A 25989-nucleotide genomic window follows, 5' to 3' on the forward strand; every position below is an offset into this window, starting at 1 on the left:
CCCACAACCCGCTAGCCTATGCCCATGGCATTATCTTATTATTTCATGTTAATAGAAATATTCCCCCGGGAATCATCACATGGCTGGCAGAGCCAAGGTGCTGGGGGCCCCCCATTTTTTGTATGATCACCTCCTTTGCAATTCGTGTTCCCATTCATCTTCTAGTGACTCTCCCCTACTTTGAAAAACGTTCCGCCGGCCCAGCATCATGACACTACGGCAATTCTATCTATATTTCTAAGTCAATCACTTACAAGAAGTCTACAGTTGTGCCTTCACTTTGTGCTGTCTGCGATAGCGGTTGACTGAAGCTGAAGATACCGCTTGCATCATCATTTGGAACTATGGAAACGGTTGCCACAGGTGCACCATACACAACAACATCACCTAGAAAACCAACAATGATTGATATCACTTTTGAAAAAAAATAATACCGCAAAGATATTTATTATAAATTTTACTATTAATTTCTGTATAATTACGCTAATCTATCTACAAATATTTTATAACTAAATATTTTAAGAATTAACTTTAACCTTTCGGAAGTTTAAATTCATTTAACATATAGCAGCATTGTTAAAGCTGCAGTTTGATAGGAATTGCTTACTCATAACTCAAGATCCACTGAAGACTACAGATAATGTAGTATTTGAGTGAGAGTGAATGGAAAGTGAGTTAAGAAGAAGGTGGGTAAAAGACTTCGAAGATTTAATTAAGTGCGATGGCGAGCAATGGAGAGAGCGCCTTACATTTCTGCTGTCATGCTCTACAAGTGGGCCTACTGTACACCATTAACAGATAAGCACTCAGTAACATACTAGAAGTACTTAACTTCATTGAAGATCTATTTACCCTCTGAAGTACTGTAAACATTGCTCTAAGCCATATAAGAAATAACTTCCAAAGATTACTAATTAATACTGTCACAAAATTTGAATGCTTTATGTAGTTAAATCTTTAGGTAGTTGCATCTTTATGTAGTTGCAACTTTATGTATTTGCATCTAACAAATGATTCTATCAAATTTTTCTATAGCCACCAAACATTGTTTCCTCTATCTAATTTTTTCTTAGTTACCAAATGGTTCCCTTTGCTAGACAATTCGATCTACTGTACACCTTAAATATCACCCGCACCATTTGCACCAAAAATAAATGAAAAAATACTGTTATATTTTTTCTATCCATTATTTCTTCTTTAGTCTGAGTTCAACTCAGTTATAAAAACTGTTATACTTTTTGTTATAAAAGTATAAAGTAGGATAAATTTAAAGAAAAGAAAAGAAATACTGGAGTAAAGTATATAAATGCTAGAAAGAATAAAAGGTTATCACAGAAACACCCAAAATGATGAACCAAAAGGATGACTAACAACTTGATCAGTGATGTCATCAGAGAAATCATGCATTGAGCTTTTGGTTTTACTTACGTCCTCCAAAACTATGAACTTTATTATTTAAATTAAGGTTGCAAGATAAAGGTAGAAGAACAGAAATACATTTATTGGGGGAAAAAAAACAATCATTAAACTATATTGAAGTGTAGATACCAAATGTTTACATTCTGTTATTTTGTTCAATTTAAATGTTCTATTGTTCTACTCTGTATTGTCATTGTGATATTAAAGCCAGGCTCCTGAGGAAAACAATTGCTTGATATGTTTATAGGACACAAAAAGCATATTTGACAAAAAACTCAGAAAATAGTTTAATGAGATACAGATTTTAAAATATTTAAAAACTGGTGGAAAAAGGGGCGTAACCAAACCTTTTCCACCTTTTTCCCTCAGTTTTTAAATATTCAAAAATCTGTACCTCATCAACTGCTCACAAGTTTTCCGTCAAATATGGTGTTCATGTCTTTAAAAAATCAGTTGTACAACATATCCATTTTTCTTTTCCTCCATAGCCTGGCTTTAAGATACAGTCATGTCAGAGTCTTTGGAAGTACCAATTACATAATTTTGACATAGAGAACTCAGGTCATTATCAATTACAATAATTTAGAATATACTATAGTATGGAATTTGCTCTATCTTACCAACAGGATTAAAGAGTTCCACAGTAAATATCTCAGCCTCTTCTGGGTTATCATCCTGAAGGATTGTCAATGATATTGTCTGCACATTAATTCCTATAGGAAAGGTCAAAGTTCCCTGAGCTGCCTCGTAGTCTTGGCGTTCATCAAGAGCGGTGATGCTAACTGTTCGATAGTCGACAGACACAACATCTGTAGCAGTACCATTGCGCCTCACACTGAGAACAACATTGCTCGGCTCTTCTGCTTCTACTAGTACAGGATCTGAAGAATAAATGTGAAGGTATTGCTACAAACTCTCTCAGTGTATTTAGGCTAGGTTGGAAAAAGTGCAGTCTTCATATGTGCCAAAAACAAGCCAAACCAGCAACTCGTCCCAAAAATTGATTTTTAGATAATACAGGTGAAAACTGTAAAATGAGAGCTATAAAATGGTAAAAGAATCATTTAAATCTGACATTTCCTTATAAAGTTACAAGCGTTTAAACATACAGCTGTTTAAAGACCAATATTTGAGAAATCAGCCTTAAAAGTTTATGATTTTGGGCATTTCTCAGGCAGAAACCATCACCAAATCATCAAAAATAATTGTTTTAACATTGAAAATAGGCAAAATAACAGCATGGCATGATGTACAGATATAAAAAGGTTAGTTTAGTGCAATACAATAGATTTTAAAAATTTTGACATTCCAGCATTGATTGGTCATTATCTCTAAATCATGATTTGCGATGAGTGACTGGATTGGCTTGTCTCTGTCACATATAGAGAGCATAAAGCAGATGATAAAAGTGTGCGTGCTGGACCATGTATGTTTTCTCAAAAATGTTATTGTAAACTATATTTCATTTTTCATTCACTACTTGGAGGCGTCTATGATTGTTACTCAATGCACATTATGCATACAGTACTCTGAGAAAAAAGTGTTCTAATCAAAAACCACAGGATGTACCACTTGGCTTCCTAGCTCTTATGGTAAGTTTGTAGAGCATCCCAACAATAATTTGACAGTCTTGGGTTCAAATCCCAAAAGAACATAAACACTTTTTCTCCAAGAGTAATTATCATGGATATCTTTGTGTCCCAGGTTATAAAGCCACTGTACTCTCTTTGCAAAAAAAAAACAAAAACAAAAAAACGCTGAGCTCTCTATCTGTTGGTAGAGTAAGTTTTTGGGTAAAAATGGCCCACATACATATTAAAGTACACATAATCTTCCAAAAAAAAAGGCAGGGGATCGTCTTCAGGAGTACTGCTAGATGTACTACCAAAGTAGTACTGCATTTTGGCGGCCACAGGCCCTGTGGGGATCCAAAGTTAATGAGTTACAGTACACACTAAGCATCTCAAACCAGGTCTCATTAAAGGAGTATGGAAGTATACAGTAGTAGCAACATTTTTTGTATTTAATACATTTACCTTCAAAGAAAATTGCATCATCGTTTTTGTTGATGTTGAGAAATGCTATTGAATTTATGCCAATCCTGCTACCACCAGTAGCATCATACAAAGTGACAGTGAACTGTTCTGATCCTTCTGGAACCTATAAAGAGATAAAGTGAGTTAAGATGCTACAGGTATTCATGGGCATCACCAGTATACAATACCTACTACTACTACTATGACATCTGGCAGTCCAAAACAGTCAGTATGTTACACGATAAATATTCAAATTAGATTAAAATCTGTAAACATCAATAACTATTTTATATTAAGCTGAATTGAAGTACTTCGTCAAAAATAAAATTAATCATGTGCATATATACCGTACTCGCGCAAATAAGCGCCTCATTTGAATAAGCGCCCCCAATGAGAAAATTTCCTTAAGCGTCCCGTTTGAATAAGCGCCCCCTTCTAATTTGAATAAGCACCCCCTCAATAATATCATAAGATTTTTTAGCAAGTCAATAATCCAATCAATCCTGGGACTGTGGTTGTTGGTCTGATTTGAGCCACAGAGTGGAATCACATTCTTCTTAGGTCATCAAAATGAGGATATTTCTCTTGGACAGATGGGAGCTCCGATCACTGGACAGACAGTATATTTTCAACTTTCCTCTTCTTACATATTTGTCTAGGCCTAGTCCTACTCCTCTTTTTCTTTTTCCGACAAATTGCACCTTTAGCACATTCTCATCAGAGTTTTCAAGAAAAACTGCAATGATCCTGCCAATCCCAATCGGCCGATGGCCAACAAGAACCATTACCCACCACCGCTAACTGCATCTGCTATTCTGCTGTTATGTAAATAATCACAGCATTCTTGCCATGAGCCATGTTCTCTGGACGATTATCTTTTCCGCTGCACCACCATTCGTAATGTCTTTATATAATCTTTTTCATTCAAAAAGTGCCTCTTGAATTTAATAAGTTGCCATAAGAACCCCTCGATTTTCATCTATTTCCATAAGCGCCCCCTTAATTTCCACTCTGTTTTCATAAGCATCCCGTTTAAATAAATGCCCCGTTTGAATAAGCACCCCTCAAAAAGTGCAAAAAATATTTTAAGCGCCCGGGCGCTTATTCGCGCGAGTACGGTATATAATATTTTTTTTTAAATACCAATAAATACAAAAACTATACTGTATTTAGTAAGATAATAATAATCATAACCATATTATATTTGACATTTATACAACACAAATAATACAATAGTTCAGTTACATTTATGTGAATCTGAGATTTACTGATTCAAAAATATTTTTTAAATAAAAAAAATTTAAAATTATTACATCTGTGTACAAAATAAATGAATATCTTCGACACATACAGTAGCCTATAGGGGCATTATACTAAATCATACTTTACATAAAGAGTAAAATAATATATTATAATATATTATAAAGAGTACAATAATATTTTATAGTTGAAATAATTATCAAATGAAGATGATGTGATACAGTAAACAAATATTAATGATGAAGAAGTACAAACAGACCCAACTCCTCAATTTGTTAATTTGTTTAAAAGGGTGTTGCTGAAATGCATGGTAAACAATTAACCTCTTTCTATTTGAATTAACAACTGACTCGAATAAACTAACAGAAAAATCAATAATATATTAATCATCTAGGAACGATTGCAGACAAAATGCAATCATCGTCTGCTATCAGGATCACACAGAGTCATAATTTCATCAGCTATTAATTATTTATTTATTTATACCACAGCAGTCAATTTAAGATAATACAAAAAATGTATGAAATTATAAAATAAATCACTTAATCTAAAGAAAACATTTTTAAAAAACCATGAGCTCAATGGGATATTTTCCAAGTACTAAAACATAATTATAAATTTTATATTTTGTTCAATTGATATTAAAATTGTCATATGTTTATTAATACATTATTAATCAAGCCATTTCAAAAGGCCATTATTTTAATGATTCAAAAATATTCAAATATACAATGTCACCAGAACAAATTATGGATCATTTTTCATCATGAATCAAAATTTATTATGAGAATATGATGAGTGAAAACCAATTATACCTCTTCCACAACATGGTTACCAATGACAACAGATGAGAAGCTGTGAAATTATGCACAGGTATGACTACTTAGTTCAGTATTGTGTAGCATTATTTTATTCATATTTAAAGGCACAGATGTAATTTTTTCACTATTACTAAATATACAGTACAGTATTGCTTTCTACAGTATTATTATACTATAAACTGAAAAGTTGAAAATTGAAAGATGTACTGTAGTAGTGGAAATTAAAGTTGTTTTTTATTATTACTGCTTATTACTGAATTGAAGGTATTTTTCTTGACTGGCAAAGGGCTCCATCATTCATATTTTGTAGTATATTTTTGGCAGGGAAAATTATAAAACAATAGGCCAAATAACGTTTTCAAGAATACTGTATGTCTAACAGCAAAATACCAAGTACTGTAAGTAAAAATAAATAACTTCATAATTACAGTATTTTAATTTATTAAACATATTATTGAGTCATACAATAATGTAGACAAAAATAAAAACCAAAATATTAATTACAACCATTATGTATTGGTTACAGTATTTAGTAATGGTTTTATTGAGAGGGTAAAAAATTGTGAGAATACATTGTGAAGTGCATATATGATCAAGTTCTCAAGGACAGAAATTTGTATGTAAAATGGATGTCCCTACTACATACATAAACGCAAGTTTAAATTGTGCTTGAGAGGTGTAAATATATTTTGCTTTATATTTTTGGGTCTGAGCAAGGCGCTGACTCCAGAGCCTCACTGCTGTCCTTGTTCTTGTTACCAGAACTTTAAGGGTGTGTTTCTACTGATAAACACAAAATAATCAATTTTTTTAAAACACTTTTTATAATGAGTACCAGACAGCCTGCTTGCGTTGCAACTGCATTTTTTATTTTTTGAAAATCGTTTTTTGTGACAAACACAAATAATACAATAGTTCAGTTACATTTATGTGAATCTGCAATTTACTGATTCAAAAATATTTTTTAAATAAAAAAAAATTAAAATTATTACATCTGTGTACAAAATAAATGAATATCTTCGACACATACAGTAGCCTATAGGGGCATTATACTAAATCATACTAAATATTTATTACTTTAATCATACTGCTCGCGTTGCAACTGCATTTTTTATTTTTCGAAAATCGTTTTTTGTGACGGAAATTACATCATCATTTTGTTTATACAACACGTATTCCTAACTGTATAGGATAGTATCTTTCTCATACCTGTCATGATGATGAGGAGTAAGATACAGTGTGAGGCGAGAAGGCAAATGTTTTCGGTTGTGCTCATCGGTACAATGAACGAGCGACCAAACCAGGACAACGGTAGGCCCAGAAGAGCGGAGAGGCCTAGGCCCAATATCCCCCCACAAAATAATTATGAAACAAATTTATCACTCCACATGTTTGTTGATGTTTTTAGCTTGTAGGCCTTGGACATGAACAAGAGGAAAAATTTGTTTGAAAGTTCGCACCTAATATGATCTAGTCTTTGCAGTGATTGACCTGGAGGTCACATTTCACCTGATAATCGCTTTTTTTGTGTTGCAGCTAAAAGGTGCACAGCCAAAATCGGTTATTTGCCGTTCAAACACGCTATCCATAGCGTGTTTTTAATCGATTTTTTAAAATCACTTTTTACAAACTGGTCCCGTTTCTACTGCGAGAATAAAAGCAATTTTTCGAAAAAAGCATTTTTAATTGATTATTTCTTTCCAGTAGAAACAGGCCCTAAAACATTCCAGTGTTGCCACATTTGAACGGACGTGCAGGGAATTTTGTTCACATAAACTATAGGTGATTTCCAACAAATGTTCATCGCCCTTTTTTTAAGTTGGACACCGGGGTTCCCCTACACCTACATAACAAATCAGGGGTTTCAGCAAAGGTCTGTACATTACTACCATTACCACTAATAGGGCACATTGCATAGATGGCATGGTCAGTCAAGGATGTGTTCTACAGAACTTAAGGTTGTGAGTCCAAATTACATCTTGGTATTTAATATATTTTGTCCAAATTTATTAAGGAATTTATTCTTTTCAATTTTATAAGATATTTTAATTTTGTACAAATGAACATTCTTAAAATAATTTTTTTGTACAAATAAACATTCTAATTATTAAAAAATTTCTATCTTATTACCTCTTCCAAAAAACACAATATAATAACTTAAGCGTGGAGGAATGTGCGGACCAGTGAGTGGTCGCTCTTATTAGTATTGTTGTACTCTATGAACTAGTTTTCAAAATAAAGAGAATGAATGAATGAATGAACTTAAGATCATAATATTTTCTTTATTAATAAAAAACGTGCTCAAATAATGAAAAATGTCCACCTACTTGATCATCTTGGGAAAAGATTTCAATGTAAGAAAGTGATTCACCCTCAAGAAACGTCAATGATCCGTTCACTGGATAAACATCAATGGGCGACATTTGAGGAGAAACTATCCATGATACAGTCACAGTCTCGAAGGTTCCTTGTGTACGCTCTACAGGAAAATAAGCAGCTACTTGCGGAGTTCCTTTGCTCTCATCAATATAAATAATTGTTGGAGATTGCTCAAATTGGAAAACACCGTATGGGTCATCATTTTCTAGAATTGTTACCATAATATTCGTCCGTTCTCCAAGGTCACTTGGCGGTGAACCATAACTTTCAAGTCGGAGGTCAAATATTTCATCCAACTCAGGAATGTTATCAGAGTTTGCAACGAATGAAATGTTTTTCATAATTTCACCAGGTTGAAATGTGATGAAATTAGGCACATTAAAAAAATCAACAATATTTGATTCTCCTGAAGAATCAAACATAGAGTACATTACTTGGCGTGTTGCCAGAGATGAGCCCGTTCGAATGATTGAGACACGAATGACCTGATATGCTTCTGTTGTTACAAATGGTCCAGAAGAGAAAGAAGCAAACTCAAACACACCCCCCGGGGCATCGTTTTCAAGAACAGTGATTTCTGCAGTCACATATCCCTCCTTGAGTCTTTGGTTCTCAGGAATAATACTGTATAAATCCACCTGGTATTTCTCTTCAAGTTCAGGTACATCATCAGAAAGTATTTGAATGTTGATGTATCCCCTGGCAAACCCTACAAACAAACAAAAAAACCAAAAAAAAAATCACTCCTAGTATCTAATCTAATTAATAGTTATCAAACTAAATTCACCCAAATTTGGATTTAATTTCAAATGACTGTCATTTACCTGGTAGCATGTAGACTGTTCCAGATGTTGGGAACAAGTCATAAATCCTCATGGAGGAGTTCACACCGACTTCTGATATACGCCAAAGAAGCGACACATATCCGGATGTACCTTCCCTTGTAACATTCAATCGAATCTGAATAAAAATATCAGTTAAAAGAAATTGAGAATTCATAATTAAGCGAGACTTTCTTATACCATTATTTTGTATATATTTTCTACACTCCTCTGCAGATCTTTCAAAGGTAGAGTTATCTCAAAAAAAATTTAAAGTTTTGCTTAAGTTATGAGAATATGTGAATGTATACAGTACTGTTGACACGAAATGACTTTAAAACAGTATAGTTAAATTAATACGAACTTGTGCAGGTGTATCTCCATCTGGTTCCTGAACCTCAAGTTTGAGGCTCTCCTGGTCAAATCCAACCTCACCATTGGCTTCTGCAGTTGACAGTTCCAAAGCTACAACGCTTTTTTCTCCAATACGTGGACTGGATGGCTGAAATACTGTGTCATAGTTGTGAAGGCTTACTTCTTGTATGGCAGCAGTGAACACTGCATCGACACTCAGAAATGCATTGTTCCGAATATTAATTGATATTCTATGGATGGAGAGATCTTGAGGAAAGACCGTGCTGGTTCCTGGTCCAAGATCCAAAACATCTGAAATATATACAGATAGATCATGAAGCAATACAGTAACAAAATATTATAACTGATAATATATGCAGAGAATACATTTTACTTTATTTTGTTTATGAAGAATTACAGTACTAGTGGAAGTGATAGTGACTTGTTTGTTTGGGTTAGCCAGTAGTGGTATTACAATATGTAGTAGCAACATAGAACATAATCAGTTACATAATATATTTACTCGTTTGTGGCACACCCACATAAACAATATCCTGCATCACAACCAATCACAAAGTGGGACTTCAGGATGTTTAACTTTCCAAAATAAATGGATAATGAAACAACAAAAAATATAAACATAGTGACTGCCACTACTGTAAAATATACTACAAACATTGTAATAATTATTGCCTGCACTTTGTTTAAAAGAAAATAAAAAATTGGAATGACTGAGTGAAGTTCCTTAAATACACACCTTCAGTTCCTATTGCCGATACTTCCTCAGATGGTAGGTCATACGTCACGGTAAAGTTGACTAAAATATTTCCAATGAGACCTCCACCTCTTGTCAGGGTTAACTTAAGTTTTCTTGGAGATTCCGAGGTATCAATGCTTTGGTCATTATCTGATGAAAACTGGATAACACCATATGCATCATCACTATCGACCAATAGGAGCTGGCCTTCTGTTGGCCCACTCACCCTTGCTCCACCTGTTACTGTAAATGGAAGAATCCTAACAGCGTATCTCTCAGCCTCTTCCGGAATGCTGTCATCATTAATAGTTATTGTGATTGCAGAAGTTGCCTGACCTTCCATAAAGTAGACAGTGCCACTGGCAGGAGTCAAGTCATCAGTAACAGAGTTTGAATTTGAATCATTTCTAACAATCTCATAATCTATGCTGACATTTCCAAATGTTCCACCAACCCTCTGGACAACAAAGTCTGAATTGATGCCGGTGCCTTCAGCAGCAGTCACAAATCGGGATGAATCTTGAAGTGAAAGCACCCCGTTTTGATCATCATTCCCCAAAATTATAACAGTAGCAATAGACGGCTCAGCTAATACTGCATTTGAGCTTGGGTTGGCAAGGTGTACATTGAAGGTTTCCCCAATTTCTGGGATATCATCCGATAAAATAGTAATAAATATTGTCTTTGTGTATTCCCTCGGGGAAAAAGTCAAGCTACCATTTGATGCTAAGGCATCTAGTCCTAGCTTTCCAGAGCTAGAGACCATAAAATAGTCTACAACAACAGTGCCTTCATCTGAGCCTAGCTGTGTGACACCATCAGCTGAAAGGCCTCGGTGAACATCAACAGAAACAGTACCAGCATCCTCTTCAAACATATAAAATGTTTGTGAGAATCGTAGAGGACTATCATTTTTCAATATAATTACAGTTAGTGTTGATTTTGCTTCATCTAATTTTGCTCCACCCGTTGCTTCTAGTAGTCTTATTTGAAAAGTTTCATCATTCTCAGGTATCTAAAAAAACAGGGGGAAAAATTGTACAATTCAATATCAAATTTTGAATGATGATAATATATGGAAATGTGTATCCTATCAAATGAATTATTACTATTACTGTTTGATTAACACCAAAAAACTGTTTATTTTTTATGGATAAATAATTCGTTAAAATCAATATTTTGACAAGTGTAAAAAAGCAGTCTTGTTTTCAACTCTCTCCACTCATTTCAAAGTATGCCCTATCCCTTTAACATAACTATCTCTCTTATTTCGAACTGTACCCCAATGCTCCTCATCATCAATCTCCAAATGTATGCCATGTCCCTTTCATATCAAAGTGTACTTCAACACCCCTAATTTCATAGTGTATCCTTTAATCTTAGAAAGTGCAACTATACCCTTCCTCATCCAACATATTTTTTTTATGGAAAAAATGTCTCCCATTAAATTTTGAACCAAGGACCCTTAAAATACCATTTGGTTTCTCTGCTAAGCTAATGGGGCTAAGCTGGTTTACAGTACCCTCTTAAACACATTTTCTTCAATGTATTCAACAAGAAAATATGTACTTTGTCTACCACTTAATTTCACAAGGTATGCAGTCTTCTCTCACATAACCTACAGACTCTCTCTTAATTTAGTGATTAACCTTTTATCCTCATCTTAAAGTGTCTCTCTATAAACAAGATGCTATACAGTTTACAGAAAAAAATGAATTTGCATAATCCCTTAATAATATTCTACCTAATTTTAAAAAATAAAAAGTCAAAAGCTGTACCCTGTCTGTTAATATGCGAAGAGTTAATGTTCCATTATCTTGTCCATCTTGGAACAACACTGAACCTACGGTAGGATTAAGGTCATCTGGGTCACTTGTATCCTTTAGGTCAATGCCAATTATCTATGACGAAATAATAATAAATTAATAAACAATATACAAATACCTTTGAAAAACAATATTTTTCATTACATCATTCTTCTATTATTATCAGAATATAATAATATTAACTACCAATCTGCAAAATGCACTCCCCATTCTACAGCTTTGCAACTCTAAAGAAATGAAGTGACAACTATGCATCATCATTAGCTAGTATTGTAACTCTGACAATGGCTTGACTTATAACCACTTGCTCACTGCCAGACAAATCACTCAGTTCGAAGATAAACACTTCATCGCCTTCAGGAATATCATCATTTCTAATGTTCCATGTTGTTCCAAATGTTTCTACTTCGTTGCCTGCACTAATCTCTCTAGTTTGAGTGTATGGAACCCCAAAATCACTTTGTATATTTTCTATTGGCTGTAAAAAAGAACAACAATTTCCAATTATTATATGATGAAATCATTTTTGCTTGCTATTAAGGTAACTACTGTTCATATAAACATATAAAAAAGTACATGATCATTTAATTTACTGTATCATTTTAGCACACTTAATAATTATATGATCTGCTCAATCTATTAAATTTAATATTAAGAAAAACAATGCATATTTAACAAATTAGGAAATTACATAATATTGATAATTACAAATTAACATTTTAGTATTGTAAATTAAACATTTTTTTGATACTGTAGGCAGAGGTATAAGGCAACTCAAAGCTTTCACCACATAGTAACTACAGGTACATTTTGATATAGCTGGGTTGTTTTTTATTCAATTGTTTTATGAAATTATACCAAAGAGTAGAATGGCTGAAGACAAGAGGTCCGTGACTATCCTAATTTTGTATGCACAGAATGAAACGGAAAATTCAGTAGTACCGCAAGATAGAAATTTAAAAATCTCTACACGTAAAACACATCAAGACTATAAGTCAAGTAATTAACCTTAAAAATTCATACGATTACAGTACAGAAAACATCAAGTTACTGTATGTGTTCTTCAATGTTTTTAGAGCAAAGAAATTTATATATTTCTTACAGCAATAAGTATTGTGATACTTGTATCAATATTTCCAGTCTTCCGCACATTTAGGGTGAAGGATGAGTCGTTAGTCTCTTCCACTGAGACCGTTGTCTGCAGAAAGAAAACCTGAGCATCCTGGGCCAGCAGAATGGCAGTTTGGGATAGCAGTACAACTAGCCAGATCATAATGGCTCCTGATGACATCCTGAGTTTGGGAAAAAAAACAAAAATCACCACAACAATCATTAAATGCGAAACACTAGATGAATTCTATTTCACTTTATTACCACAGTAATTTGCTGAGATGAGAAACTGAAGTAGGCCTATTGGCTATTTGCCAGGTAAATCACAATTAAAAATATCATTAATATGTTTACAGGAATCTACTGTACACTAAACTAATTTAATTTTATGCACAAGGACATTGGAAACTGAGTAGGCCTATTATAAATAAATGTGAGAAAAAAAATTAATATTAAGAAAAGGAATGAAATACGAGGACTACCTAATATTATATTTTATTTGCAGAGGAATTTGGAAAAAATTCTACCCAAGTACTTTAAACTGAATTGGATTTTACTTTTTTACAAAGTAGCTAAAATTAAAACATATTTAAGTACTTTACCTTGAATTTTAAATAAAAAGCTTTTAATTGTTCAGAGCCTGAATCAGAGGCTTCTTTTTATCTATTCTTGCAATACCTATAATATTTATTACTGATTCATAACAGTACAGTATGCCCTAGATATTGTACTTAAAGAACTTAAATAAAATGATACAATATTGTAATACAGTATACAAAATGACCATGGCATGCAATTATACAAAAATTTAATTTAATAAACAGCTCATTCATTGAATTGTGAATTTATAATATATATATATAATAGTTATCAATATCTAAATGTTTATTCAATGAATCAGAGAAGTTTGTTTTAAAATCTGTTCTTTTAAATCAATAACAAAAGAATGATTCTGTATTTTAACCATTCTTTTCCTGGTACACATCTGTGGCGAGTTGAACACCAGTTGTTGAGTTAATATCAATGGTACCCAATGCACTAAGCTCTACAAACAATATAACTACTTTACATGACAAAAGACCGCAAACGTTGACATGCTTAATTCGTTTCAAAATCAATTTTTGGGGAAATCTCATTATTTTTGTAACGTACTACTGTATGTAGGGCTTCGTCTGAGATACTTAAACTGCTATATAGAGAAAAGCCCACCCTGTTGGATATCAACACAAAAACATATGAAAAAGAAGCTACCTGTGGAATTCTAGTCCAAAAAGGCTAGGCTATCTCTAACACAGTACACCAATCAATCAATCAAATTGCTTGGGTTTCCGAGTAAAATGTACTGGCTTAACTTACCTACTTAATTGGTGAAAGCATTAAAACAAAATATCCGATGGTTTTGTGAATTCAAATGACTTCATTCTCTATCTACAGTATCATAAATTCATATTCTAGATTCCTTCTAGATAACGGATTGTAATCGGCCACCATTATTATCAGTTGAATCAAATTCCAAGGCGACGCGACGCTTTTCTTTTTGGTTGCGACTGAGACTCCACCAAAATGACTCATTTTATAGCGCCCTCTATATTAGCTGTTAAATTTTTGACAATCTCGAAACAGTTTTAAAGCTTATAAACTGAGGTGGATATCAAAATATTAATTTATATAAAAAAAACTTATTATAGAAATTAAAAGATATATTAATAATAATTAATTGCACAGTAAATTATGTTTTTAACAGATTCGTATTATAGACAAGATGAACAATTTTAATAATCAAGCTGTATTATATTATTATTTACGTTTTACTTAATCACTTAATTCTTGGGACTTCTGAACATAAATCCCATAATGTACTACTGCCACTCCATCCCAACCCAGTGGTACTTGATAATTTTAAATAACCCAAAAACCTGTGGCACTTATAAATTACAATTTTATCATTTTTTTAGCATGTTGTTATCTTGCTGCTTTACATGGAAATGAATAAATATTGCAATGATCTGAACAATACTATTATAATACTGACCACTCTCTACTTCAGCACCAATTGTGTGTGTCAATCAAATTGATAGATTTGTTTTAGTGTCACGCTTATTTCGTGATCTGTATGAATGCTTTTATTTTGTATTCTTTATTATATTCTGAGTGTTTTGTTTCATACCTAAAAAGAAAAAAAATAAAAATGGCTCAAACAATTGCCAACAGATTAAAACAACCTCCCCACCTGTATAATTATGAATGATATGCCTCTAAATAAAACTGAATATTAAAAAAGTACTGTAGAGTACTAATATTTGAACTAATTTTAAACGTGGACAAAAAAAGTACAACAGAGTACAACAGCCATAGAAATATTTTGTCTTTAATAGAAACCATAAAAATGCTGAGTAAATACAAAATATGTAAACTCCTTTAATAAATGATAATTGCACAGAAATAGATCCCTGCACCTTAGACACATACCATAATACGCAGGGTCGCCTAAGGGGCTCCGAGGTCCAGGGAAAAGCTTAGCCCAAACTGTCTATTTTCACCCCAATTTTGTGAGATATTTTATAGGCACATCAAATGCCTTAATGTGTATGACTAGTGTGGCATACCAGCTGTGTCCCCACTAAGTTACAGGAATTTCAATGCTACACCCCCACCCACCCCCCACACCCCGATCCAACACACACATACACATATATTATAAAGCTTTACACATTTTCGATATCCATGAAAGTAAACTATGCTATGCCATTTACAATAAAGCATACTCCCATTTCAGGATTATTTGAATATATTTTTTTTTGCTTTGGATAGAGTATCAAATCATGCATGTACAATGTACAACCTCATCTCGGTTGTATCCCCATTAGCTTATATAGGTTTTTTTAAATAATGTCATTTTTGAAACATTTTGCCTAATACGATCAGGGCTTAAAAAATTGTAGAGCAATGCTACTGGAGCATCGCAAATACCGGTATATCGAGAGCCATTTTTTTTCTCTCCAGACCCCCTTCTGCTAGGCTATATAGTGGTCAGACAGTTATAACAGGCTATCTACTGAATACATTTTGTGCTGAACACATTTTTAAAATATAAATTCATGGTCAGATGCACAATAAATTATTATCTAGGCTTGACTACAAGTTTTCCTACGGAAAGACATAAAATAAGGAGGAAAGTAAATACCTTGGTAAGGCGTGGGTCCCAAATCTGTGGAAGGGTCCCAAATCTGTGGAAGCCTCCCGGAAACTGGAATGGTCTGCTGCACTCCCACAAGCAAGCAAAAATCTCCTGGCAAATAACCTATCTTCTGCAAATTCATAATATTTGCATGTTTTAACTACTATTATCAATGGTCTCACAGAAATCAGCAGTGGCAGAACAAGAGATGTCCAAAAGGGGGAGGGGGGGAAAAATTTGGACCGATCGAGACAACCATGTCCTAGGGGGTCCGGGGGCATTCCCCCACGAAATTTTTGTGTTCTAGACGCCCGAAAATAACATTTGAGGCGTTGTGGGCTGTCATTTTTCCCTTTTTCTATCTTTTTTTTTTTTTTTTTTTAACCCCCCAAAAGGGGGGGGGGGGGGCCGGGGCCGGGCCCGGGCCTTCCCCACCCTCCTAAATCCGCCCCCGATCAGTGCTGATGGGTATCACCATGAGCAGCAAAATAAACTCAGATGTGTTAAGAATGCTCATTCAACAAGATCTTCCAGCAGAAGTCACTTACTCACACTTGGGACCCCTGCTAAGGACACAAGTTGTGACAGCCTTGGTCTCCAATCACAACTCTTTGATAGAAACCACAAAGTAAAAGTACGTAAACATAAACCCATGTCAAACGAACTTGTAGTACACATAACTTTAAAAAAAAATTTATACAGTCTTCAAGACATTAAAGAAATTCAGGCGTTTATCACATAAACACCTTGTTCCAGATTTATAAATGCACCATTAGATCATTAAACTCTTCCATACATAGGCAATCAAGTATACATTCCTAATTATGGTCACGATGATCACATCATGACCATATATAGGCACATCACTACTATATATGGGCATACAACATAAAATTTGGTAGTGTGGAGTGAGCTTAAGAATTATCATCTATGTCTTGTTTCATCATTTCTTGGCGATCCAGTAACCTATACGCCCTTTTCTTTGGAATCTACTAACACCTGGATTTTTGGATACACATATAGAAGCATCAAACGGATGATGGATGATGTTATGCCTGATAGGTTTGGTATCTGAAAAAATTTAAAAATATCATGGTAAAAAAATATATAAAAATATTAGTGTCGGATAAAGATAATATTATAGCAACAGATGAAAATTACAAAGAAAAAAACATTGACATGTTATTTTATAAATGTTATTCAAAATGGATGGCACGTTTTAAGCATTACACAGTTTGACCTCCAATTCAAAACTACCTTTGGGACTGGAAAATTTAGGGTGGTCTCAGATTCATGCTTAACACAGAAGGGTATATTTGTGTTAAAAGATTAAAGCTTGTTATTCGGTTCTTTGGAAAAAATGATCTCAGAATTAAGGGGGGGGGTGTCTCAGAATTAGAAGGGCCTCGAATTGAAGGGTGCACTGTATTTTGGATGGTTTAAGTGGTGGACTACGTTATAAATGTTGGAGTATAACGAAAGGCCAGGAGCTTGGCTGCTATATAGCCTAATTGAATTTATTCTTTCTTTCAGTTAATGGTAAAGCATGATTTCAATTGCACACAGTTGGACATATTTAAAGGTAGTTAAATTACATACACATGCACTACACAACAGAGAATTAAGAGTGCATTTTGCATGTATGTGAATAAGGCAGACTTCAGCGATTGAAAACTGAGAAAAACAATTTTCCTCAGGAATCTTGACAAAATAACCGACAGGGCAGGTTACAGCAAGGAGGTATTTAATTGCAATCTATTCAATAATTAGTTGTCAGACAATGTATATATGACCTACGCCAGCTGTACCTAAGGTACGAGTTATGTACATATTTATAGACAGTTGAACTTGCCTAAGTCGAATCCAAAATGGCATTGAAAAATTGTTCGACTTGGATAAAATTCAACTTACAGATGGTTATTTACGTGAAAACATAACAATTTGATATGTAAAATAAGATCGACTTAGAAATTATTCAAGTTAGGGGAAGTCGAATTAGGCAAGTTTAACTGTATTAATGAATTTTATCTATTAATAGCCATGAAATATTAACACTAAAACAACATTTACCATTTCACAGCCCATCAATAATAATAATATTTAATATAGCGCTCTTTGCCGGAGTCTCACAGCGCTTAACAAGTATGAATTATGGAAAAAGGTGAGTTTCACAAAGATTCTAAATGAGAAAGAGTTGGAGCAACAAAGTAAGCTGGGGTATCTAAGCATGAACAGCGTGTGGTTCGAATTCTTGACCACAAGGTTCAGAACCTAAACAGAAATTGGCGCACTAAAGACGCCTTGCCTTTTGTATTTTTGTTTTTCAAAATGCTCGTGCACTAATAAAAATGCGCCATCATGCCAGAGTGAGTAGCATCATGTCACATTGATATTGTTAAATGCATGCTTCAGAATTAGAATTTTAGTATACTTAAACAGTATTACTCTATATATTATCATTCAGAGGCAGTGAACAGTTAAGTGCAAAACACAAATTAAATGTATACCAGTACACTAACATCTAACATAAATTTGAGTGGGTTAGGTAGGCTGAAGCAAAATTTACAGAACAAAAACTAAATGATGCATAGTCTGGTGCTAATAGTATTCTGATGATTGACTAACTCTACATCACAGCACACTAAATTGTTTTAGGGCCCTGTAGGGAGAAAACATTCCCTATTCCCTACTGCAAAAATCTCTGCCAAATTTTGAAAGAATCGGAAATGCAAAAAATTGTAGACATACTGGTTAGTGGAACCTTGGTACTTGCAAAGCAAAAACAACCTCAATAGGCAGCTTGGTATGCCTAGCAAATTTGGAACCTGTTAGGAGAAAATTTAGATAAAACTACAAGATAAATTCTCAGAAGAAAAACACTTATCAACAAATAAAAGGACCTGCATGCACACAAAATTAACATAGAGAGATAAAGTGGGTTTTTAAGGAGAAAATTATGATTTACAGAAGGTGCTGATTGCCATCCCTGAGCCATTGTAATAATTCATTACAAACATACAATTAATATAGAGGGCTAAAAGGGGTTGTTTAAGTGGAAAAAAATTGTTCTTTACAGAATCCCCGAACCATTACTAAATTATGAACATTTACAGTAGGCATGCAAGCAAAACAATGTCCTTAAAAATACAGATACTTATTCATTTTACAATGTGTATGACTTACTCTCATTTGTCAGTTTATTCATTTGTTCATTCATGCTTTCATTTGTTCATTCATGTATTTGTTTGTTCATTCACTTAGTTTTTCATTCATTCATTCATTCATTTCCAGGCTGATCAGTCAATTATCTATCTTTATCTGTGCCTTCTTCCTTTTCCATTTTTTTAATAATTTTGAAATATTACATTATCCTCCTCTTGATTATGTACTTACTCTGCTAACTGCAAAATACAAATACACCACCATATAGGTAACCTGTAGAAAACCACCAATGCCATTCACCACCAAGAGAGTGGAGTCTACTTTTAATATCCCATAATAGAACCACAGAAGGTTACTGAAAATGAGAGAAAACCAAATTGAAATAGTGATACCTAAACAATAATTTAAAAATATTTATTAAATTGAATACAAAAATAATTGAAATATGTTCATGCGATAAAACATAAATAAGATAAAAATAATTACTCTCATTTAATATTTATATACTTGTCTTATTTGTATAAAAATAAATATGAAAATATCTAAAACAGATACAAAAATTTACAATTTAAATAGAATTTTCATTATCAATATTAAACCTTTATAAATTTTCTTCTTCTTGGTGATACTACTGGGAAGTTATAGAATATCACTGATATATACTGTATCACAGCCATTTAAATTTTAGTGTGGACATTGTCTCAGGTTTGGATAAAATTCTAACAGTCAAAACTAGGTAGATCACGTTTCTCCTCTCAGGGCTCCAATTTAAAAAAAAAAAAAAGAATGCTTCAACTTACTTTATTAAGGTCATCAAAAAGGGGAGGTAAGGAACATTCTGTGTGCTTCCAGTCCGATAAATGGATAAACATGAAGGACTGAAAAAAAACAAAACGAATCGAAATCTATATACTGTAAACATCTACATTCAGCCATGAGAGTGCAGTGCATTGGTTATGATCTTGATATTATGCTTCAAAGATTCCAAGATAAACAAATTTACAGGCACGAGACTACGCCCGGAAATTCTTTGTGTACACTTAGGTGCTCATTGATCATATCTGACAACACAAAACGACATTCACAAAGTTTGTGCATCTACTTTGATCTGATTGAAATCATAATAAGGTAAACTAATGGGGGAAGTTTTCAGAATTTCACAGATGCTCATAAATATATAAACTTGAGAGAGATATAAAATATGGGTAGTTGGCCAGAGTTGAATTTTAGTCTGACTTGTTAGTTGGGCCAAGTTGTATGCTGTGCCAAGTTGTTGGACATTTTGGGCTGATCATTGGTTTGGGTAAGGTTTGTTTTTGCCCAGGGCAGCATCAGCAAGCCTGCATCGCGAAAAGTCAGAAGTAAAACAATAAAAACCCAAACGTCTTAAAACACTTTACATTTATAGTACAACTGTACTGAAAAATAATCGTTTTATCCAGGTCACCTATTTCTTTAAACCTCTCTGTCTTAAAAAATGAATTATTAACACAAAAATGCAATGTGATATTGCCTGCTTATCTAAATAGAACACAGTAGTACTAATGTAAACTGCTTTGAAATTGTACTGGCACATCTAGGGGGGATCCAGGATTTGATGGAGCTAGATTCAAAATGTTTCCAAAAAACCACCAAAAGAAAGGGGGGATCGGGGTACTTCCCCGGGAAAATTTTGATTCCTAGATGGCCAGAAATGAGCTTTCCCGACTTCTGAGGTGTCTTTTAAGACTTTTTTAAGTTCTTCAAAATTCAAGGTTTTCCCCCTCTTAAGAATGGTCAGGTAATTTTATCTCATTCTTATTACAGTAAGTAGGCCTATTTCAGAAAAAAAAAAATCAGACATTTAAATATTCCAATATTGAGTAGTTGGTTAGGTCTACATATTCTTTTTTCGATGGATCGATGAACCGATAGGCATGAATAACACACTTTCGTAGACTACGACCAGTAGTATTTTTTTTACGTTTTTTCACACGTTCGTCCTAACACCCTTAACCCCCTGGATCTGCCAATGTATACGGTATTGGGAGAGTGTTGTATGCTACAACTATATTACTACTACTACTACTATATTACTACTAGTGTGCATTTTTGTAGCTCTGATGACCCAACCCCAACTCCGTGAAGCCCGGGGGGGGGGGGGGGGGGGGAGGTGAGGGGGGGGGGGGGGTGAAGGTGAATTGAGGTGGCACTAGCTTGTAAAATAAGGTGATTTATTAGTAGGCCTCCCAACTAGGCTAAGGGCCTTGTGGGCCCTTTGACGTCCACAGACAGGGTAGTAAACAACGATTGTGCTGTGAAGTCGTTTATCAGGCCTAGCCCTGCTAGTCCTGCGCCTTCATTTCTGTTTTAGTTAAAATGACCAGTATCGACGCCCTAAGCATACACTTACATTCCTGCGGCAAACATAGATACTGTACACAAGATTGTGACATTTGATAACAAATTTAAGTAGGAATCCATGGCTGTTCTCTTCCAAACCACCACGTCGACAAACTGTATTTCTGTTGTTACGCATGACTGCACGGTATGTTTATTCATCGATCACCATGCTATCTAGAGAAACTTGATAAACCTACACACCGAAATTGAACTTCTTATTATTTGAGGGTTTTTCTCTCATATTTCAGCCTGGAGAATCCAGGGAACCACGGGAGACAGTGCCCCAAAAATTAAAGAAGTAAAGGGAAGAAAAGAAAGGAAAAAGAGAGAAAACAAGTTAATTTTTGATATCATATAAAGTCTTGTATTATTATGATAATAATAAGTTAGGCATTAGTATATGGAACGCCAAAAGGACAAAATACAATTGGCAGCAGCGCAAAACTGAGAGTCAGCATCGCAAAACTGAGAGTCACCAGTGCAAAACTGAGAGTCAGCAGCGCAAAACTGAGAGTCACCAGTGCAAAACTGAGAGTCACCAGTGCAAAACACAGAGTCACAGTGCAAAAGTGAGAGTCACAGTGCAAAAGTGAGAGTCACAGTGCAAAAGTGAGAGTCACAGTGCAGAATTGACAGTCACAGTGCAAAACTGAGAGTCACAGTGCAAAACTGAGAGTCACAGTGCAAAACTGAGAGTCACAGTGCAAAACATTGGTGGCAATGCAAGACACCAATGGCAGTGCAACTCAAGTGGACGCCCTCTATTTTGAATTAAAGTTTCACAACTTTTTTGGACGGTGTCAACAAGTAAAATGGATGAAATTTTGAGGTTACTTGGGCACTCCTTAGTGACCATTGATAATTTTGAAGGGGGGGGGGGTGTGCGTATAAGCGTTACAATTAATACAAAAATTAAGTGTTTGAAATAATAAACAGTGGGCTATGTAGAAGGCTAGTAGTAGGTACATGTGCCCGGGCTTGTCAAAAAAACAAGGCATAAGTCTAGATATATACCTAAATGCCTCGATTTCGTCGGCTTCTCAAGAAACATTGTTTTCCTAAATAAATCTCATTTAACTGTCTAAATTTTCTGCTTTTTGTCATTTCTATCGTCTTTGTTGATCCCCAAATACCTTTTTAAAAAAATTGATTTTGATTGCGCCTTGTATATATCCCTTGGCAAAAGGCGCGGTAATCTGCCACTGTTGATTTATTATGTAATTATTTTGCGCTTATTTATAATGTGTCTATTGCAATTTTCACTTTATCCTCTCAAACAGTCCTAAGAATGTTCAGAGTGCGCTACTTCACAGGGGGATTCGTCCCCTTGACCCCGGCGGGGTCCTTCGTAATTCGCATAACGGCTCCCTCCCCCTCCCCTTTTCAAAATCCTGGCTACGTCCCTGCTATAGCATGCATTGCATTATATATTTGCCGGCTTATCTAACTGTTGATGTTTAATAATGTGGTATGAAATTTGTTAGAAATTGATCGTCTCCGGTGATTGTCCATATAATATGAATAATGTTATCTATATGCCTTCAGGTGTACAGGACATAATAACGTTACTTTTTCAGGTCCCAAAAACACCCAAATTAATGAAAATTTAAATGAAATATTCATGAATTATGTGTTTGAGAAATCTATTATGTAAAGACCCTCAAAATGCTACTTTGACGCTTTTCTCACAAACTCCCTCCAGGCCTCTGCCCCTGGACCACCAAATTTCAAAAAGTCCAATTTTTAAAACCTGTTATTTCACTAAAATCGTTCCTAAAATTATCACGAAATGTTATAATATGCATAACATTTTTTTGCCCGCTCTTCTACCCGTTGATTTTTTAATATATGCTGCGAAATATGTTGGAAATTATCAGCTCCAGTGATTGCAGATTGATCCATGTCATCATTAGGCCTACAGATGTAAAGATCATGAAAAATTACAATTCCACAGTGGTGGATTCAAAGGGGGGGGGGGGAGAGCCCCTAAAATTATAAAAGAAATGGAGAAAAAAGAAAAATCATAGGCCTAATTAAAGTTTGTCTGAGAATGCCATTTCCGGCCAATTTGAGGTTCCATAATCATAAATTTTCTTACCTAAGCCCCAACCATGGTGGGGCTCAGGTGGTATTGACCATCTGTCGGTGCAAGTTCCTCCCTTCACCCCCACCCTCTATTTTTCCTGCTTTACTGCAGGTCCCTAGACAATACTCAAATGAATGAAAATTTAAATAGGATATTACAAATTATAGATTTTAGAAATCCATTAAAAAGGGCCCTTAAAATGCTAATTTGTCAGAGCTTCCAGAAGATTCGCCCCACCCTTGCAGGGATGCCTAGGTAGTCGCCATAGGCGTAGATCCCGGGGGGATGGGGGATATATCCCCCCAATATTTGACAAAGGGGGGGGGATGGTCCATTGTATCATCCCCCCCCCCCAATATTTTGACTATGTATGGGATGAAATGGGGCTTTACACACTTCAAATAACTGTCACAGAAATATTTTGCACTGTCTTATGCGCTTACAAAGATGAAAAGTAGCATAATGTATTATTGTTGATAACAAAATTATTTTATCTGGTACCAATCTAAGCTCTTCTTTCTTTAGATGTTAGACGTGCTTGCAAAGAGAGCCACATTTCACACTGACGGGTGTGAACGACATCAGTAATGTTATGTCAATTCCAAGAATGTTTAAGGTTATATCGGTTGATGAGGAATTTATTGATTAGTCCTATAATAACAAATTGCATCAATTTATTTTGCAAAAACAAGGTTTCCAGCTTCAGAGGGGGAACATCCCCTATCCGCACAAGGGCACACATTGGCGCTAACACTAGGCGCGTAACAAGGGTCTTGGGTCGGAGTGGGTATTTATTTTCCCGGTTAGTAATTTACCATACCCACCCCACCCCACTCCCCATATAGAAAACAATACGACATAGGGCTTATCTGATTTATAATATAGGCCACACACCTGTGCTTGAAACTAGATATAAGCATTTTCATCATGGTTTTATTTATTACAAACATATTCTTTCACCATCAATACACATTGAGGCCCTTCTTTTAGGTTAAAATGATCTCTTAAGTTTGTCTTTCTTGAGTTTGGGACTATTATGTGTTTAAATAACTTAAAAGGGTAAACCTAAAAAAGCCTTAAAAAATGCGCGCTAGGCGCGCAAAATATTTTTGTGTTTTTAATCCTAATTTCGTCGAAATTGATGAAAACTCCCTAAAATGTGAATTTATAGAGGAAATTGGCCTACCGTAACAAGAAATGCGCGCAAAGAATTTGAGAACTTTTTGCACTTTCAGAGGGTGCATTTGTCAAGGCAGGCCCGTAGCCAGGGGGGGTTTTTATGGTTCGGGCGAACCCCCCTTTTCTAGCGAACCCCCCTGTTTTCTAGCGAACCCCCTCGAATTTTTGAATGAGTCCCACCCGTTTTTAAATTGTAGCNNNNGCATTACAAGCCTACATTCATAGGATATGTCAGCTTCAGAAGTTCGGAGATTTAAATTAAAACGCAATTCCTTTACGATGGCACACATAAGGATGGCAAACATCGATAAAAACACGGCTGCCGTCTTAACTTTCACTGGCCTTTGGCTGAATGTTTGTAAGAAATGTACCAACCGGTAACGAAACCGGTCGCCGTCTACCTAGAGTAGAGTAGGCTTTTGTTGTAAAAGTTGAAGTGCATGTACAGGATGCGCCATAGGCCTATATTTTAAAAAATACATTTTGTTAATTATTATTGGTTGGCCTGGGACGGACCTAGGCAAGCAGGCCAGCTTTACCGTCGGAAGTCCTGGGATTCGATGATGACGTCCGCGCACGTTTACAAACGCCATTGATTAGAATGAAAATGACGGGCTAAATTTCGTTTTTTTTTTTGTTTTTTGTTTTTTTTGTTTTTATGAAAGAAAGAATTTATCGAACATTTATCTACTTAAAAACAAGAATAATATTGTAGAAATTGTATTTCTAAAGATGCATGTAATTCATATTTTATTTTGTAGACAATAAATATTCAGTAAGATATACTAAAAACGATTATTTATTCTGAAATGTGCATCGAAATGTGCATCTCAGCTATTATTAATCAGTAGGCTATGTATTATGTTATAAAGTCTTAAAATAATAATTTCGAATTATGCTATATTTTGGGCTCTGACTTAATTTAACGATGGCCCTATCAGTAGTAATTGGCAGTATTTGTGCTTTTTTTTAGCCATTAAAATAGTACTATTATTATGAGAGTCAAGAAGAAGTAGTAGAAGAAGGAGAAGAGGAGGAGGAAAAAGAAGAATAGCTTTTTTTTTTGTTTTATAATAATAAACGTGTTGAGTATATTGATTATGCGATGAGCTTTTTTTTATATCTTTCGGTGTGACTTAAACATGCCAATTCTCAGAAAATAATTTCTAATTTTATTATATTACCACCTTTTCATTACATAGATCTTTTTCAAAACATA

General features: G+C 34.6%; 2 protein-coding genes and 2 long non-coding RNA genes across 4 annotated transcripts in view; all 4 read right to left on the bottom strand.

The window, feature by feature from the left end:
* The window catches only part of LOC117110773 (adhesion G-protein coupled receptor V1-like), a 61323-nt gene extending 49440 nt beyond the window's left edge, over positions 1 to 11883 (bottom strand). The window contains exons 1-9 of the mRNA XM_033253571.1: positions 11860 to 11883; positions 11626 to 11748; positions 9848 to 10862; positions 9101 to 9402; positions 8740 to 8875; positions 7864 to 8624; positions 3456 to 3579; positions 2040 to 2300; positions 255 to 387 (exon numbers count right to left, since the gene is read on the bottom strand). Coding sequence (XP_033109462.1) covers positions 255 to 387; positions 2040 to 2300; positions 3456 to 3579; positions 7864 to 8624; positions 8740 to 8875; positions 9101 to 9402; positions 9848 to 10862; positions 11626 to 11748; positions 11860 to 11883 — 2879 coding nt within the window. The remainder of the gene's footprint in view (positions 1 to 254; positions 388 to 2039; positions 2301 to 3455; positions 3580 to 7863; positions 8625 to 8739; positions 8876 to 9100; positions 9403 to 9847; positions 10863 to 11625; positions 11749 to 11859) is intronic.
* A 37-nt stretch (positions 11884 to 11920) lies between these two features.
* On the bottom strand, positions 11921 to 14329 carry LOC117110774. The gene is made up of 3 exons (XM_033253572.1): positions 14140 to 14329; positions 12776 to 12965; positions 11921 to 12151 (listed from the first exon to the last, which is right to left on the bottom strand). The coding sequence occupies exons 2-3, from the start codon at positions 12962 to 12964 to the stop codon at positions 11921 to 11923; spliced, it is 420 nt and encodes a 139-aa protein (XP_033109463.1). The 5' UTR covers position 12965; positions 14140 to 14329.
* A 2016-nt stretch (positions 14330 to 16345) lies between these two features.
* LOC117110810 lies at positions 16346 to 19247 on the bottom strand. Its single transcript, XR_004445771.1, has 2 exons — positions 18710 to 19247; positions 16346 to 17032 (listed from the first exon to the last, which is right to left on the bottom strand). It is a non-coding gene; the product is annotated as an uncharacterized LOC117110810 (long non-coding RNA).
* A 103-nt stretch (positions 19248 to 19350) lies between these two features.
* LOC117110709 lies at positions 19351 to 21673 on the bottom strand. The gene is made up of 3 exons (XR_004445761.1): positions 21516 to 21673; positions 19924 to 20001; positions 19351 to 19478 (listed from the first exon to the last, which is right to left on the bottom strand). It is a non-coding gene; the product is annotated as an uncharacterized LOC117110709 (long non-coding RNA).
* Between the last annotated feature and the right edge of the window lie 4316 nt (positions 21674 to 25989).

Source organism: Anneissia japonica, unplaced genomic scaffold, assembly GCF_011630105.1.
Source record: "Anneissia japonica isolate Jap-2015-1 unplaced genomic scaffold, ASM1163010v1 scaffold2756_len2360902_cov194, whole genome shotgun sequence".
NCBI lineage: Eukaryota > Metazoa > Echinodermata > Crinoidea > Comatulida > Comatulidae > Anneissia > Anneissia japonica.